Source organism: Ambystoma mexicanum, chromosome 3p (assembly GCF_040938575.1).
Source record: "Ambystoma mexicanum isolate Mex_15411 chromosome 3p, UKY_AmexF1_1, whole genome shotgun sequence".
NCBI lineage: Eukaryota > Metazoa > Chordata > Amphibia > Caudata > Ambystomatidae > Ambystoma > Ambystoma mexicanum.
In genome coordinates, this window is record NC_090925.1 from 263,631,172 (window position 1) to 263,650,365 (window position 19,194).

At 44.6% G+C, this 19,194-nt stretch overlaps 1 protein-coding gene across 2 annotated transcripts in view; it reads right to left on the reverse strand.

Moving 5' to 3' along the window:
• GID8 (GID complex subunit 8 homolog) overlaps positions 1–19,194 on the reverse strand; it is a 306,973-nt gene that overhangs the window by 242,868 nt on the left and 44,911 nt on the right. The window contains exon 2 of one of the 2 annotated variants that reach the window (XM_069650760.1): positions 10,181–10,309. In XM_069650760.1, coding sequence (XP_069506861.1) covers positions 10,181–10,298 — 118 coding nt within the window. In that variant the 5' untranslated portion in view covers positions 10,299–10,309. Of the gene's footprint in view, positions 1–10,174; positions 10,310–19,194 lie in introns of both variants that reach the window. The other variant, XM_069650759.1, reaches the window with a different exon arrangement.

The following is a 19,194-nucleotide window of genomic DNA, read 5'->3' on the forward strand; positions in this document are numbered from 1 at the left end:
TCTTTCTTTGATCACTTATAAAGTAAGGTTGAAGCACAATACCACCATGCCAGTCTCCATCTACCACAACGGTTGTAGCGCTGGTGTGATTGGGATTGCTGGTGTGATTGGGATTGCCAGTGTGGTTGGGGGCAGTTGGGGAAACAAACACTAGCAGTTTTGTTTAATTGCAAGCAGTAAAGCAGTAACCAGCAAATATAAAGTCGTAAAATGATTAGGAACTACCAACTGCTGTTAACCAGGATATATAGGGTGTAGACTTAAGAGACGGAGGTGGCATATTTTTAGTCAAACTTATTTTGCCAAATTAAAGGGAAACCTTACCTATCCCTATTACTAAAAGGAGTGTCCCTACCCAATTAAATACTAAAGGTCTATCAAGATATCCGACAAAAATAAGTAGTCCACCGTCGTGTGTCAAAGCCTATTTCCTTCCCTTACATTCTAAAATATACACTAAATAAGGTGGTGTACTGCTTGATCCAGAAGAATGGCTTCGTTGTTCTGGACGATTAACAGAAGTTCACTTTCAGTTGAAAAGGAAAGGTTCCTCCAAAAAGGTCAAAACCAAAAAGTTTCAAAAGCTTTGACGCTGCGTTCCACTAACACATATGGAAAAAGACAGTCTCATGCTCACACAGTTAGGGGGATGGCTTCCTAATCCCCTACCTTTCTCAGGACCAGGATGAATGACTTCTTTTACCATACAGTTGCCAATATTAATTGGGGTCGGTGTGTGGGGGGGCAGGGGTGAATGGACTCCCTTCCCTGGCTCTCTCATATCTCTCAATGCCAAGGGGAATTAATCCCTTCCCTGGGTTTCTCACACAAATTTCACAACCACTAGGACGGGACGATTCAGTTTCCGTGGCCCTCCACAGGCTCTTCACTACCCAAAGAGAACGACAACCTTCTCTCGGCTCTTCCCCACAATGTTCCCAATACTAGGCAGTATTATTCGATCTTTATTTGGGTCCCCAGACCCTGCTTTCCCTTCTCAGACATGGTATACTCCCCTGCCAAGTACTGTGTTGTAGGTTAGTAGCTTCTTGATTTTCACAAATTTTGATCAGATCCCGGACCCTAGTTTCTCGTCTGCACAAACTTGAAATACTCTGCAGCCAAGTATTGTGTTCAGCTTCTTGATCTGTACCATTTCTATTCAGGTCCCAGACCCTTGTTTCTTTTCTCAATGGACTTGGGATATTCTTCCGTCAAGTACTGTGACGAAGATTCATTATACTCATACCTCGGCACCGTCTACCATGTTAGCTTGCCTCTGCCGGACCCCAAGCATCGCCCCTTACCTTCAGTGGTTTGTTGGGTGCTCAGCAGGTTGTTGCCCAGGTCCTCTTCCGCTCCTTTGTCACGGGGCGTCTACGCCTCCAATGTCTTCCCTTGCAAGTTCTCAGGCACGTTTCGTTCTGGATGGTGTCGGCATTAATCACGCTCGCCACACCGTTGTCCCGCAGCTTTCCCCTTCTCTGCAGGAATTGGGAAAGGAGTCCTGTTAAACCTGCAGTACCGGAAGGAGACCGCTTTCAGCTCTCCCTCGCCAGCTTCTCCTTTGCACTTACCGGGTATCACACCGTCTCGCACCGATTATCTGCTGCTTCCATTCACTCTTCTGTGGTCCTTCCTTACAGACTGGGATGCTCATCTTGGTTCCAAGGAGCGCTCTTCATGACTTTGCAGCACATCTTCATCCCAGGAGAATTAGGATTAATCTATTGGGTTTGCTTGACTCCTCCTCGTTGCAGTTTTCCCACATACTTCAGGCAAGTGGTCCCTACTCTTCGTAGTCTCCAAGGTCCTCACAAGGGTTGGACCATCTACTTTACACAAGTATATGGAGAAGGGGGGAGGGGTAGAGACTCGTATTTGCAATATTTTCATGCGTAAAAAGGTCTAGTACACACATTGTCTGGGGGCCTGATCACAATATACAACAACTTTATTTTCCCGTGTACATTACACACAAATTTAGAGTAGAGGGCAGAGCAAAGGTCAGGTTACTTGGCAGAAAGCTGAACGTTGCCTTTGATTTCTATCTACATGGATGTAATTGCAAGCCATGGATAAAAGCCTCTGAAACGGAATGTATTTCTCTGAAGCCTTTCAAAAAAATAACTGCACACTGAAATACACCGTAATAAGGAAAGGTTTCTTTTCATTCAGCTTCTGCTGTGTTCATCTACATGGAACAAACAGAAGCGCTGTGCATATTTATTTTCCTAGCATTTTAGGATTGTATAATAAGATGAAAAACTAAGTTGCAATTGAGAATTAAGCTTTTGTAACAAATTGGGCTTTTTCCAGTGATAGCAAACCCGTATTGCACAATTGTATTTTTCATAATTCCTGTGCGCATAATCATGTGGAGGCAGATAATTGCACATGATTTACACTGATTATAAAAACAGTGTGCACGTCCAGTTTACATCCATTCACCCTTTCAGTCAATGGGGTACATTACTAATAAATGGTCAGTCTTTGCTCAAGGGTGAGTGAATGTCATTACACCAATCACAGGTGTTCTAGTCTCTCAAATCTTCAAGACTACAATTAAAACATCCAAAACCTCACTCTCCAGAAGTTACAATGAAAGTTACATTTGGAATTTAAATAGAAACTCAGCAAAACCATAGGTATTAGCGCTTCATACATGGTTCGTATGAACATCTATGCACTGTGATTATTATACCTCAGTCGATACTCCGTTTACCGACCTCCGAAGGAGGTTAGCCAATAAGATAGTTCAGCCGGTTGAGCTTGTTGCTTCAATCAGTGCGTGATCTGTAGGTTCGACTCAGCCTTTAATCCTTTCAAGGTCGATAAAGGAGTACCAGATTTAGGTTTGGTGGTAATATGTTCCATGTACAGCGCTTTGCCAAAAACGCTATTATTCGACAATTAGATTAGACATAGAATTTAGCATGGAGTCCTTCAATCTTTGCAATATTGTATCATAACATCGACATATCATTAGGTAGCAACAGCTCCAGGAAATGAGGACTTTTCATTAAACATCAAAAGAAAATTCTGCTATTGAAGCTGAAAAAACAATACAATTCATGTTTGCTTTACTATGCAATTGGCTAGGTTTTGTGTTTTTAACATTTAAATATATACAGGAGAACAAAAGGACAGACCCTAGAGAAATAAGTGATAGGTGTATTCAGTCACAATGCAGAAAGCTGCCGCATAGTAATGCTTCCCATACATCGGCTGGATTTGACATCTTACTCTTACAAAGGAGAAAAGTAATTTTTACTACCTTGAAAAAACACATTTACTCTCAAGGTTTAATGGTGAGCAAAATGCTCCCACCTCAATCTAATCTGGGGCACCAGTTGTGATTAATCTGTGTTAGGGAGAATTCTCAAAAATGTGCCAATCCTCTCTACCTTGGAGACCACCCACCAACGTTGCTGGATTTTGAGGACTTGATTTTTATTTTTACCTGGAGAGAATGAGACCTTTTTTCCCCACTCTCTCATGTATTTTATGTGATGTTATACACTGTTTCTTTTTGGTTAACTACCATGATTTACCCCGACCACCAACTGTTCACAGCTCCGGTAATGTTAAAATCGCGGGAGCCATGAAAAGATGGAACATAAGCTTCCTTTGTTAAACGGGTCTCAGTCTTTTTTTTTGCCATTTCTTTATGGAAAGGCCCAGAGTTTTTCTCTGCACGCCAAACCAGGTTTGGTCTCTTTGTTCATTCGCCTTTGGCGGGAGCGAAACCCGCCTCTGGCTCCAGAGTGTCTGGGGTAGGCAGGAAGTTAGGGAAGTGCCCGAAACTCCTTGTGCTTAGTCTCCTAGGAGACCCAAATACACTATGACGATTGGCTGGCTGACTGTCCGGCAAGGACAGCCACCCTGTGGGGGAGTGGCAGCTAGGCTGGAATGAATGTGAGAGAACTGAATAAAAGGCGAGTCTCTTGGCAGAGTCGACCACTGAACGAAGGAACCGAAGAAGAGCTTGAAGAGGACGGCTGCTGCAACTCCTGGACCATTGGTTTGGCCAGTGAAGCCCTGCAGCAGGTCCGAATCGCCAGGTTCGCATCAACAGAGAAGACCTGCAAAGGATGGCGTCTCCCTTTTGCGTTGGTAGGACCAATCAACTCCCAAGTAAGCCACCTGCACACCCATTTCAGAGCTGGTCGCATTTCCTCAGAGTGCTGCATGAAACTGTAGAGCCAGGGAGAGGGACACCAGATTGCGTGCATTGCTTGTGAGCTGGCTTAAGGCTTTTGGAAGATCCTCTGTACTCCCACGAAGCAGGACTGACCAAGCCCGATTTGCCCCCCCCCCCCCCCCCCCGACAGCCTCAATTGAGTGCAGGACTGCAGATATGAGGAAAGTCCACCTTGACAACCAGGAACTACGCTTATTGCCATTTGCTGAACAGCAAGGAGCTGAAATGTGACACAGCCACTTAAGTTTGCTGCTTGCCATCTTTGACGGTACTAGTACAGTGCAGGATTCCCCCACGTCCTCCCTCTTGTCCCCACGACGGAGGCCCAGGCCAGGAACAGCGAGATCTGCAGAGCTGTACAGGAACAGAAGTCTTCAGCTGCATCTCTTTCTTCTTTACGAAGGTACTGTAAAACTAGCCTAAGAGCTCTTACTGTGGAAGTGCTTGTAACTTCTGCAACTCACAAGTCTAATCAGCTTGTGGCCCGGCATTTGATTCTTCGTTTTACCAAAGACTCCTAAGAACTTGTGCAAAGGCTTTTCCGTTTACTTACCTGAAGTGCTAAATCCTATACAAAGACTTTGGCCTATTGACTTTGGCTTAGCCCATTGAATTGAATGACGCTTCTCAGAGCTCTGAAATTCTTTGCCCTGCTTAGGACTATTTGTATTTCTTGTGTTCCAATAACTTTTGCCTTTTTTAAAGAGTATTCTGTATGCCAACAGTAAGTTTACTGAAGTCACCTGTGGGTGTAGCTTGTGTCTGTGGGCCATCCCAAAAGGGCCTTCTCTGATCCAGAAACTCAGAGTGTACAGTAATGAAGTATATTTGTGTGTTACTATTCTATTGCTCCCTTCTGAAGAAGGCTTTATGACTGATAAATTATTGTTTATGCAAGAAACATTGGGTGTAAGAGTCTATTTGAATACCTGTAACTGTTAATCTTTGTTTAACTCCACTACAGCTCACATTTCCCCTCTTGAAATTAGCCTGGCTGCTCAGCACGCTACAAAAACTGTGTAGTACAAGCTTATACCAAAGGTTGGGTTGCCTATACCTGTAGTCATAGTTGGTTGTAGTGTTCCCAGAGGGTACTGCATTCAAACTTTGCCTAACAATCTGGCACTATCGTGACAGATTCTCTGGAGGGACGATGCCCTTATGTGGCCAGGGAAAGGCAGTAGCTACCAGACTAGACACAAACGGTCTGCAGGAGAGGCAAACCAAAGGAGGGCCTGAAGCAGCAAGAGTCGAGCGCAGCAGGGAAACAAAGAAAAAGCTTACCGTCTCACGGGAAGTACGCAGAGGCTGTGAACCAAAGACAACGGAGAAAGGAAGACGAGGAACACCAAAGCTGCCCCCGGTAAGCCCAGAGAAAGCGAACGGGTTACCGGAGCGCGTGTAGGGGAATGCTGTGTCATGTTAAGTAACCATTGAAGAAGTTGATGCAGATGTAAGCAATCTTTAAAAAAAAAAAAAAGGTTGGTTACCCAACATTTCAAAACACAAATTGGTGTAAGCACAAACCGTGCTGGAAAAAGGGTTGAGGACTGCATATTTGAAGGAAGAAGTGAAAGCAGAAACAAACTAATAAGAAAGGGTTTCTTGACACGATATTTAGAAAAGATTGTTTCGTGGATGGTAAAGAAAGAAGTTGATGAACAGAAAAGCCCTGGCAGGTTAGTGAATCAGGCAAATAGTGAGTCTGGGGCTCAAACTCTCACAACAAATGAACTTTGCGAAACATTAGAACATCCTGGCAAGAGAGAAACCCAGGATTGGGAAGGGAATTGAACATGAAGTTGGGAAAATTGTCAAGTCAATACAGAAGGGGAGAATCGGACCTCTTTTTGGAAGCTGTGACCAGGGACACAGAAGAGCAATCAGTGGAGAAGGGTAGAGCGATACCCCCAGAAACAAGTGGAAAAGACAGAGTTTGACAAACTGGAACAATTAAAAGGAATTATGCATTTAAAAAAGGGAGATATAAGTGTTAGACAGTAGGGGTGTTACGGTATTAGTTTTATGACGGTACGATAACCTTCTATCTGCAGGTGGAGTGAACTAATCTTAACAAATATTTTCTAAAAGGTCATAAATTGTCAGATTTATCACAAACAAAACCAGGCACCCAGGGCCAGAATTGGGCTTTTCAACATACTTTCCACTGAAATGCCACCCCTTGCTTCCACCAAACACACGTGTGGAGAGGAGGAAGGAGGTATGGGGGGACGGGGGGAGCCCTGCATGCGACTGGCAAAGCAAACTGAATAGCTTTTCTTAAGTGGTTATTTAGGCTTTTAGCTCCCCCACCGACTACTGGTGAAGATGAACATGTTGCCATCTTGATAACCTGCATGCCACAGATCAATGGAGGCTGATGGTAGTGTGTACACACACACACATATATACACACACACACTCTTTAGTTTAGTTTACTTGCGGGCCAAAAGGTGTTCAGTAATCACGGACATGTTACCCTTCGGTATGGCAGCAGGGAATACACACAGAGATGAGTGAATTTCGCAGTGTGACTTATTGTATGTAAATTCAATGATGGAACCGGGGAAATCCCCCATTGTCATATGTTTAGCAAAAACATTAGCCATTATAAAAATATAAACCCCAAAGTAAACCCTTTTCCTTCTTGGCACTGTATTTATTCTTCCTATTGCTAACATATTGATTTTATGTCAGGCACCTGTGGTTTATGGAATGGCATTAAAAACTGCTCCGACTGAAACTACTTTGCAGACGGCACATCCAACAGTGCAAGACCAAGACTGCACAGCACTTGCTTACTGCAGCCTTTCCAAATCAGATTGAAAAGGCACACTTGACGGTATACTGGTATAAACAATGTGATGGTTATTATTGTTCAATTAAGTGGTTCACGATATCTTTAACGGTATACAGTTACATCCCTATTAGGTAGAATCCTATGCAGTTCCCTTAGGGAGCACTACAGAAGATTAAGACTACAGGTATATGCAATAAATCCCCTTTGGTATCAGTTGGACCACAAACATTTAGTTGGTAGCTGTGGCTGTGCAGTCAGTCAGACTTATCTCAAGAGGGAGATAAGCAGTATTCAGGGTTTACACAATAGGACTACAATAATATGGAACAAGGAAACACTGACCAAAGCTTTGTATCAAAAAGAAAATATATATTTCACACACTCTTGTTCACACACAAATTACGATTATTAAAGTAAGTTAAAACAGACAAGAAAAGTATATACAACACCCTATTTAAATTGTAGACAAGTATGAGCCAAAGTGAGAACTGTGCAAAACGGCACAATGTAACCTAAGCAGACATGGTACTCTAACAATTTCTTCAGAGGGAGGGAAAGGACAAGTCATACAGGGTTAGACTCCTAAACACAGGGGAAGCAAGGGTGGTTATAAGAGTTTAGGTGACCCAACACATTTCTTAGTCAGAAGCAATCTAGAGAAGGCAGTTGTAACAGATTTAGCCAGAGTCAAGAGGCCTGTGCCAGAGTCAATGGTACAAGGCAAGTGCCCAGGATCAAATGGTTCTAGTAGCTGCAGTCAAGTCTTTGTTTAACGAGTTGAAAAGGCGGTTGCAGATGTAAAAAGATAATGTTAGACGAAAGGGGCGGCCAACCCAGAAGTTAAGTAAAGGATTTAAAACCTTTGCAGTACCCAAAGAAACGGGAGGCCTGGCGGAACAATGTACCTTGAAAGTGGAAGTGGCTCCTGCGGTGGCGGTAGTTCCTGGCAGTTACTGCTGTTCGGGAGATCCAGCAGAGGAAGAGAGGCTCTCGTCATGGAGGAAGGTTCGAGTTACTGCACTGCCCAGGGATGAAACCAGCCGCGGTGATGCCAAGACTAATAAAATGTTACGCTCCTTTAAATCGCGGTCATGGTGGACGGGTGCCTGGCTATCTGGTCTCCTAGTGCTTGGCACTGGCGATTCGACCAAAGCAGGTCCTGGAAGGCGATTGGCGAACTGGTTGGCCCCACCAGCTCAAGGGAAGAAGACTCTTGCAGGTGAAGATCTTCTCAAGTCAGAGAAAAGAGGTGAGGATCTGCAGCAGGGCTTCACCGGTGGTTGAGTTGTTGCAGAGGTCTTCAGCTTCTCTCCTCTTCGGTTTCTTAGTTCCAGTGGCGACGTCTTGTCCTCCAGTCCTCAGAGCCCTGCTTTTATGCAGAAAAACCCCCATTCATACAGTCTAGCTGTCAATCACACAGTGGGGTGGCTATCCTGGCGGGATAACCCCCAGCCTATCGGGGCAGAGTGCGACTTGGGTTGCCTAGGTAACCCTGTCCAGGGTGCCTATTCCCCCACCCACACATCCGGTCTACCCCAGACTCAGTGGCGCCGAAAGGAGGGCTTCTGTGCAGAAGCCTGTCAAAAGGATGAACAAAGGATCCCCGACCCGGGTTAGGATTTCAGAGAAAGACACGAGAAAGAAATATTATCAAAGATCTGGCAATAAAAACAAACCGGAGTAAAGTTAATATTAAAATAAACCGGCGGTATGTTAGAGGCTTTCAGTAAAAGTGGTAGCCTCGAACAATGGGAAAATCCCATAGGGAAATATTCGCGGTCAAATATTTACAGTAGTAACCACTGCCACCAGCCAGAAACTTTGGAGAGGGGGACTGGACGGTACCCTCTCGAAAATGAGCACCAGAGAAAAACTATTAACCCTTTTCAGTACTTCCATAGTAAGATGGGTGGTACTGTTTTTTTTTCATAATTGACTAGTAAAGTCAATGGGGACTTCACATGCCCTGGGAGACAGTCAGTCCCAAGGTATGGAGTCTATGTTTGGGGGTCACTATAACACCCCCGTGTTACTGCACTCAGGGTGCTGCGTAACACACATGTTAAAAAGATGATTCCTATGAGGGTGAGAAAAGTCCCATAGACCATAAGCACACAAGATAGTCTAAAACACACATCAGCAACATGTCTAAGAGTGAGAAAAAGAGTCTCACTCTTAGGAGGAAAAAAAAGTAAACCCTTCAAATCCAGCAACGCTGCTGGGGGACTAGGTAAGCGAAATTAGCCTTAGAAGAGAATTCTCCCCAACAGCAAGGGAAGGCCTATCCCCTTGAAATTGTGCAGTAAAAAGCACCACATGTGTGAAAACTTTGGAAGATACATATTTAAGATTGTGAATACTAAAGTCGTTGAAGGAATACAAGGGAAAAAGAGGACTTTTTACTTAAAAAGCCGGAAGGCCTAAAGAAATCTATGCTCAATGGACAAGTCGTTCTTGTTGAACTTGTAAAGCGGAGCCTTAAAAAAAGGGAAGAGAAACACGGGGAACTCATTAAATAGTGAAACGGTGGGCAACTTCATCCGGAGACACCTGATAGATACAGAAGGACAAGAAGAAACCTAGGGGAAGAGGGGCATGTGTTTTCCTTCAACTATGTCATCGTGTCTCCCAGAGAGTCACCTTTCCCCCCAGGTGGTCCCCCCCTCATATAGCTGCACCCAGGGTGAGGATCTGTTTGTACCATGCACCACTACCACCGCAGAGGCAGTCTACAGGCGCTCACCATGTCTTAAATATATCTGGTCTGCCGGAAACAATAAAAACCTAGACCATAGAGACGGTGATCCCATGAAAGACCCATTTATTCACTGGTATGCCCACTTCCAGTGAGATTAGTACAAGTAGGGATGCAACTAAACACTAGCTTCAAGGGAGGTATCTGCGTTATATAGATGTTTGCTGGTTTGTATTATTGTTAAGACCACTGTTGCGAATGCGGATTAGGATAGTCATGAAGCGTATGTGAAAAAAATCAAATAGACAGAAGAAAAAAAAAAAATGGCCCATGCAATGATGGAAGGCAAACGTGATCCTTTCTGAATCGAACTTCCGATTTCCAGGTTACATATAGTCTGCAGCATGGATATAAACACTCATAGGTACCCTAGCAACTTACAAGTGGAAAAGATAGGAAGGAGTTCATTACTCACCCATACCTGTAACAAGATAGTTCATGATGAGTCGGTTCATATCTGCTCTCTGGATATGTAAGTTATTCAGCTTCTCCATCCATTCGTCTTTGGTGATCTCATCAGGTTTTTCTGCATAACTCATTCTCAAACAGTCTACACAAAAATAAAGAAAAATACTAATTCAGACCACGTTTTTTGCATCGCTGTAGACTTGTAGAGCACCAATAAGAGCTTCAAGTAGTAAACTGGCACTGTATAACTAAAACATAACATGCCCCCTTCTCTAGTTGGTGTATGTCCGTTTAAAGGCTCCCACTACCCACTTCTTCAATGCAATACTGCAGGCTAGGGTTCTGTGGCCCAAGATATTATTCTGCTTTGTTGGGAGGAATCAATTAAATGCAATACTTCATAAAGGGGACCCCCCCCCAAACCCTTCCTCCTTGCAATCCAAGCCTGTAAATCGCTACAGCAGGAGGCAGAGTTCACATATCTGAACCGCCCTGAGCTACACCTAAAACATGCCAATACCTTTGCAAAAAAGCAAGGATCAGGATGGGTCTTGCTGTGGTGATAATGCGGCTGGCCGCTAGTAGGTTGTGATGCAGCCCTTAAGAGGAGCCTTGTGGGATGGAAATAAGTCAGCCTCCAAATGTGTATTTTGGAAAAGACATTATAAGGCGAGGGAGAACCAGGGAAGTGCGGTGTGGTGTGGTGCCAACTGAGATGGAAAAATATTCACATAGACTTTTAACCTCAATAAATTGTGAAAACATTCTAATTTTGACATGGAGGGAGCATTAATAAAGTCAACAAATAGTTGCAAAACATGCAATGGTGTTGGTTACTGCACAAAGTTTCGGCCATCTGGCCAAGTTGAGTGGGGTAATATGAATGGGTGGCTTTAAAATCTTCCAAGTCTGTCACAGACGCCCCTCCCCACCCTATAGCCAGCAGTCTCCCATTGTCTGTGATAAGATAACTGATCACTTTACAGAGTAATGGAGGGCGTTTTATTCTTGTGGCACTCTTACAATGACTTTTCTTTAAACCTTGAAGATTTTTTTGTAAATCTTTATTTGATTTAGCTAGTCTCAGCCTTTACTCAATGACCAGGGGACATAGGTTTCCTTATTACCTTTGATTAGAACTCGTACCAACCCCACCCACCCTGGAATCAAACACAATTGATGGGGGAAAAAAAAAAAAAAAAAAAAAAAAACACTGGTAAAAAGGTGAAATGCAACGGACAGCAATAAAAGCATTCTTTTTTATGCCCTTGATGAACAACGAAACTGTGGATTTTACCTATGACTGCAAACGTAGAAGCAGCTAAAAGTCAAACTAATCCTTCAAAGGCAAAATCTCTACTTGTACAAGAATCTAAAAGTCTATAACAGTGTGGTTGAACAGCCTAGTACTGTGAAAGTAATCCCTTTTTCCTTCCAATATCAGGCCTCAAAATATGAAATAGCCACTAGCCAAAAGCTCTGGCCAGTATGATATGGCATTTATAACGCGCCTATACACAAAAGTGTTTCAAGGTGCAACGTGGCAAGGGAGGTGAACAAAGGGAGGACAGACAACGATCATACTTGGCCAGGTGTCATTCAGATTGCGCAAATGCGTGTGAAGGGGGCAGGGACAATGCAGTACATGGGAATAGTTAACAATAAGTAAAGTAACAGCCAGCATGTGGCAAGTGCAGGGGTAAGTGCAGAAACCCGGTGTCAAGGGCAGGTAGGGAGACTGTAGGGATACAGAAACAGTCACCAAGTACGGGGGTTGCAAGGCAGGCAGTGCAGGTGCAACACGCTGGCAGGGGAGGGAACAGGGCCCGAGATCAGAGGGTGTCCAGGTAGCCAGTGCATTTCCGGTTACAGCCAGGAGGTCAGCAGAAGAGAGGAGGAGAAAAAGCAGAAGCAAAGAGAAAGGTTTTGAGGTGCTTCAAGTTTAAGGGAGGCACCAGCCAAAGAAAGATCTACCACCAACTCGTTGCTTGGAGAAGCAACTGACCCTAAGAGAGTTGCAGGCGGATGAGCGAAGAGCTCAAGAAGGAAGATATTTAGGAAGAGAGTTGAAGGTATTGAGGCCCCAGAAGGCCTTGTGGACGATGCAGACTATTGGAAAGTAGAAATATTGTGTACACTTCCAGAACTATGATGGCACATTAACATTTGATGTCTGGCTAATAGCTTGCAACTTCAAATTGTTATCCCGTCGTAGGAGTGCTGACCCTCAAGTCTCAAATGCACATAAAGGTTTATTCTAACTTGGGGTGGGTGTGAAAGGAGGAGTGGTGGGCATCTGGTGCTTGAAAGCAGTCCCCCCTTCCTCTTTTTGTCACTGACATGTAGCATTTTCCATTGAAAATCTTACTGGTTTGCACTCTTTCCCCTCCCACCCCCGTTGGGTGAGAATTGGTGTAGATACACTTTGAGACTACACAAGACTGATCTGCTTGGTATTAGGTAACCCACCTTTTGGTATAGGTCTGTACTACACAAGTTGGTAGTGCGACTGAGCAGCCAGGCCCATCTCAAGAGGGGTAAATGTGAGTTGTACCGCTGTACAGAAAATCAGTCAATACAAGTAACACTTACACTCTAGGATTCAGTTCTAAATATATATTTACACAAACAGTCAAGCAAACTTTGGAATCACTTTACAAAGTCAATAAAGTCGGTGAATACTCGTTGGGGATGCTAATACATTTCTTCTACACCCTGTTATGCTTGATTCAAAATGGCGCGGGCGCGCAATGCATTCTGGGAGCGCCCAGAGGCATGTTGGATATTTACTTCATACCGCAGTGAAAGGCTGCACACATTTTTGCTGAAGTGTTAGATTCACAGTGCTGAGACAAACATGCTTTTCCAAACCTGGTATGTGGTCAAGGCCATTTCTGCTGGGAAAGCTAACGTTGTTATGGCTTGCTTCTGTTCTCCGTGCAGCGTGTTTTTAGAGCAGGGAGGCCCTGCGTTCCTTGGGGGCAGCTCTCGATTGACCCAGCTGGCAACCGACGGCTGTTCTTCAACTGCGCAAGTGCAATTTCCAGAATGTTCGAGAATTAACGCCCCTTTGTGGAGTGTGTATATATGCGGAGGCCCGGAGGGGGTCAGGTGAGACTTCCCCCGGAGAAGGACACTCCGTCCGGCCTTCCCGTGAGTTGTGGTGCTTTCGACCTGGCTGTCCCCGGGGTCTTTCAGCCGCTTCTGGACGAGATGAGGACTTCTATTACGCTCACGGTGATGTATTTCCTTTCGACTCCTTTACTTCTGTGATCTATGACCTTACTATTTCTATGAGTTATTTCTATGTACTTGTAAGCTTTGAATAAATAGCCGTAAAGAGCCGATTTATCTTCTAAGAGTGCGTGGTTGTGAGTTGTGTCTGTCTTTTTTTTTTTTTGGTTCAAAGTACTTGCTCTATAATTGCATTGATGATTTATGGTTGTTTCGTGCACTTTTCGGGGGAGAGCAGGACATTTTTGGCGTCATGAACTGGATGCACGTGATGAGTTGTTCCGTGCATCCAAGAGTCTGTTGAAACGTAGATAGGATTTGGTTGTCGTGTAAGTGAAGTTTTATTTAACAGTGAAGTTTTGTGTCTTTTTGGTAACTGTGGGAGTGATTGCAGTGTGGAGAAGACAATATATAGGTTCAACAACGTTTTGCTTTGCTTGCGATAATGAGTAGTTTGTTCAAGAAGAAGAACATTACCGCTGGCGGTGACTGTTCTGATGTTATTCCAGGTTGGACGAAGAGTCCGTATGATAAGTTGGCAAAAACGTGGGCATGTGGTGCCGGTTTAAGTGAAACTTGGGATCAAGGATTGGGAGATGCTGATCCGACTGATGTAATTGCATGCTTGCAACAAGTTCCAACAGAACATGGTAAAGAATGTGCAGCATTAGGTAGGCGAGGTTGAGTTCTTTTGCATGCTTATAGTGAAAGTGAACATGAAAAATGAGGTTTTGCGATTAGAGAGAGAGCTAGCTGCAGAACGGCAGACTACGTTAATGCAGCAGATTCAAATTAAATTGTTTAAAAGATAAGGCTGACACATATCAGGCAGTGGCCGAGAGGGCAGCAGTCAGAGTAGCTCGATATAAGTATAGGAAAAGACGGGGAGGGATCAACAAAAGGAAGGTGGCAACTGTAATCGCTACCGCTGGCGTAGATAGGGATCCGGACAAGTGGGATGGTGACCAGTCTAGAAAGTAGTTCCGCAGAGTGTGACCCCCAAACCAGAGGTGAAACAGAAAACAGTGGCGGCTAAGCCTGTTAGAAGGCAGCGAGCCGGAACACACCCGCAGAATCCTGGTGGTGGTATGGTGGATTTAAGCACTTTTGAAGATTACACATAACAGGAGATTGGGGAAATTATTACCCGTTTGAGGCAAAAATCAGGGGAAGCTTTATTGACATGAATGGTGAGATTACTAGACGGGGTGCTGCAGGGTTGTTGGTAGATTCTACCGATTCACCGCGTTTTTTACCCCCGTCAATTGACACCAATTTACAGGAGGTCTTAAGAGAAGGACCGCCCCCTGACGCAAATGGTCAAGATACGCAGGTGTCTTTGTTGCACCCGATAGCCTAAGCATGTAACCGTAAATACCCTATTACCACAGATTGGCCCAGTGAAGGAACGAAGTGGTATAAATTGAGAGAAGCAATTCAAAAAGTCAGAGCATGCGATGAAAGAGGCGATTCATATAGATGCTCCTGATCACATGGGAGCCGTACCGCTCTGTTTCAACGCTAAACATGTTGATTAGAAATGCGCCACCCACATACAAAAGTGTCATTATGACTTTGCTCGTAGGCATGACGGGCAAGGCTACTGATGAGGTAGCAGATGCCATTCGGCAACTCGCAGATTTGGGAGAGTGGTATAAGAGCGATAACAAGCCACGAGAGAGAGGGGCGTAGTGAGAGAAGAACTGAAGGCAGGAGACAAGATAGCAGAGACTCCCGAGTGTCCCGAAAAGACACCTTTTTGGCTTTGTTAAAAGATGGTGTGCCACACGAAGAAATTGATGGCATTGAAACCAGAGTAATGTATGAATTATACAAAAAATGAGGACTTGCAGCCAAAGAGCGCTACAAACAGTTTAAGAAACAAATAGTCACCACGCCACAGGTGGACGCCTCACCTTCTGCTCCCCCTGCGGAAGAACAAGATGAAGGGTCTATGGGGACACCTTCCCCGTACCAGCCAACATATGCTGATTTGAGAAAGGTGGCGAGTGCGATGCTAGAGGCGGAGACGAGTCGCACTCATTCGAAGTTTGACTAGGGCTTCGGCCAAGCTCCGGCAGCATCTGCCCGCATAAAAGTTGATAGGCGGCCTCATGTTGATGTTAACATTTTTTGGGGGCCAGGAAATACACAAGGGGTGCGAGCATTGATAGACACCGTGGCAGAGGCCTCTTTGATTCATGGTAATCAAACACGATTTAAGGGCAAACAGTTTACGATCACAGGTTTAGGGGGAAAGGAAACTCCCGCAGTGCAAACGCGAGTGGAGATGAAAATAGGCAATTTAAAGAGGCAGAAATACCAAGTGTTGATTGTCCCGATACCAGAGTATATAATTGCTTTGACATTTTGGAAGGGCTAACCTTGGGACTTGGCGGTAAAACATACCAGTTTGGGGTGAGTGCATTGATCTGTACACCCATTACTGTAGGCAAATTTAAGATGCCCCCAGTGCAAGTGCCAGTTGCAACTAAGCGGGTAGCTATGAAACAATACCGCATTCCTCGGGGGCACAAGGAAATTTCAGACACCATCAAAGAGTATGTGGAGGCGGGTGTATTACGCCCTATTACCACATCATGGAACAATCCGCTCTGGCCCATTAAAAAGGGGGATGGGTTGTGGAGGATGACAGTGGATTACAGGGAGTTGAATAAACACACTCCTCCCTTAGTGCCCGCAGTCCCAGATGCTATTACTTTGATTGAAAATGTCCAAAAGTTTGAGGGGACTTGGTATGCACTGATCGATTTAGCTAATGCATTTTTCTCCGTGCCAATTGCTGACGAGTGTCAAGAACAGTTTGCATTTTCGTGGGGTGGACGTCAGTAAACTTTCACAAGACTACCCATGGGGTACATGCACAGTCCGACTATTTGTCACCGGCTGCTGGCAGAGCACAAGATACTGTGTAAATCTGACATACAAATCTCTCATTACATTGATGATATTTTGATACAGGGCAAGGATGAGCACAATGTGCAAAGTCAGCTAGATGTCATTATAGAAGGATTGAAAAAGGAAGGGTGGGAGATTAATCCGAGTAAAATTCAAGGTCCAGCTGAAACAGTGATATTCTTCTTAGGGATTCAGTGGCATCATGTGCATTGAGAAATGGTGCCAAACGCACGACAGAAAATACTTGAATTCACCACTCCAACAAGCAAAAAGCAAGCTCAGCAGTTTATAGGACCGTTTGGGTTTTGGAGACAGCACATTCTGCATTTAGGGCAGATATTGGCCCCCCTCTACAAGGTGACACGAAAGAAATATGAGTTTCAGTGGGGGGGGGGGTGGGAAGAGCAGCAGAAAGCCTTTGAGATGGCGAAAGACACAGTGCAGCAGGTGCTTGATTTATGGCCCTTGAAGGAAGGTGAAGTGGAATTAAATGTGTCTGTGCAAGACAATTATGCTAACTGGAGTGTGTGGCAGAAACAAGACAGGAAACGTGTGCCATTAGGATTTTGGAGTCGTAAGTTGCCCGACGCTGGTAACTCCATTTGAGAAGCAATTGCTGGCATGTTATTGGGCTCTTGTTGATACCGAGCAGATGACGTTGGGTCATGATATATTCATGAGACCTAAAATACCAATCATGCAGTGGGTACTGAGCTCTCCTAAAACGCATCGTATAGGACATGCTCAAGAAGCCAGCATAATTAAGTGGAAATGGTATATTCAAGACAGAGCCAAATCACGAAAGGGTGGAGTGGCAAAACTACATGAGCAAGTAGCCAACATACTGCCGAAGGAGCCTGAAAAACGTGAGTCTCCCGTGAAATGGGGAGTACCTTACAGTGATTTGACCGTGGAGCAAACCGAGCATGCTTGGTTCACGGATGGTTCAGCTCGATACGTGGGAACTGAACGGTACTGGAAAGCAGTGTCGTACAATCCCAAAATAAAAAAGATGTGGACAACGACAGGGAAAGGAAAGAGCAGTCAGTTCGCCGAACTTTACGCAGTTTACCAAGCATTGAAACAAGAGACCCCTGGTCAATGTCATGTGTACACAGATTCATGGTCCGTGGCGAATGGATTGGCAGTGTGGTTGCCGACTTGGCAAAAGAATGGATGGAAGATTCATTCAAAAGAGTTGTGGCAAGATATTGCAGAAATGTTGTTACAAAGTGAAGTCACTGTATATCATGTGGACGCACATTGTGCCACAGATTAGAAGAACATTGATTTAATTCTGTTGCAGACGAACACACCAAGATTGCGACAATGGATGCAGAGGCTCGGAAAGACGATATGGAGGGTTTGACCAAATGAGCCCATCAGAAAAGTGGGCAACTTGGAGAAAAGGCTACTAATAAGGTGGGCACAAGCTCGAGGCATCAGTCTTCTTTTAGAAATAGTGAAAACAATTTTGCAGTGTCCCGTGTGCCAACACCAATTGCATAGACCTATACCTCAGATTGTTAGAGGCACATTGAGAAGAGGAGGTTGTCAGTATGCATGCAGTATTGTGGATACAGCTCGGGATATTTGATGGTTTTGCCGTACAAACGTGCAACCCAATTGAACACCATCAGGTTGTTAGATCAGATCATATTACATTATGGAGTGCCTTTGCAGATTCAAAGTGACAATGGGTCACATTTCAAAGGCAAACTAATACAGAAGTATTGTCAGGAAAAGAGCATTGAGTGGCTTTACCACGTTCCCTACCATTCAGCTGCAGCGGAGCTAAATGAACGAATGAATGGGTTACTTAAAGAACAGTTGCGCAAATCTGGAGACGGCAGTTTGGCAGGCTGCCGTGATCGTGTGTTTGATGTGGTGCCAGTGTTAAACAATAGGCCTGTGTATGAACATGAAACTCCTTTGATGCGATTAATGACTCCTAATTTACAGGTTCAACCCAATTCAGTCAGAGAAACATTGTTATACTGGGAAATTACCCCAGGTTCTTTAGCTCCCTATCTAGCAACTCCAGAGTCAGCAGGGGTAGACTTGCGTTCCAATGAAGAAATCAGATTAGATCCAAGAGGAATAGTTGTCATTGAAACAGGAATTGGAGTACAGATTCCCCAGAGCATATGGGATGGATTGCCCCTAGATCTAGCCTAGCATTGAAGGGAGTTCAAGTGTTGGGAGGGGTAATTGATGCGGATTACCAAGGAGAGATCAAAGTCATCCTAATGAATAGTGGGGATCTATTGTTATCAATCCACAAGGGTGATCGAGTGGCCCAATTGATAGTCATTCCCATTAAATTGTCCATGATTAAGAAAGGGGAGCCTCCTACAGTGTTAACTACCCGTGGGGATCACGGTTTTGGCTCTTCAAACAGTATGGTACCGGGTGCAAAGGTGTGGGTGGAAAAACCAAGTGGCCCACCAGTGCCTGCAGATGTCATTGCATCAGGCAAAGATCAAGTGGTTTTAGTTATGGAGCCTGGTAGAAAGAAATGGCAATATGTACCCGCAGACAAATGTTACCTGAGAGTGATGTACAACACTGATCTCTCTATTCTGGGTTTGCTTTGTAGATCCTGGGTCTGGTTGGTGTGACTGTGGCACTAAATGGACTCCATTTGGGCGAATTAAACAATCTACTGTTACCAGCGACAAATGTCACATCTGTGCCAGTGATCAAGGGGATACTGATAGTGATGAATAATGTTGTCCCCAAGCAGCCCTATGCCAGTGCCGAAAAGACCGCCAGACCGAATACATGGATCCGTGAAATGCGACAAACACATCAGGAGCAAGTGAAAACAACCTTGATGCCAGCCGTGCCGGAATCATTGGTAGGAAGGAGGAA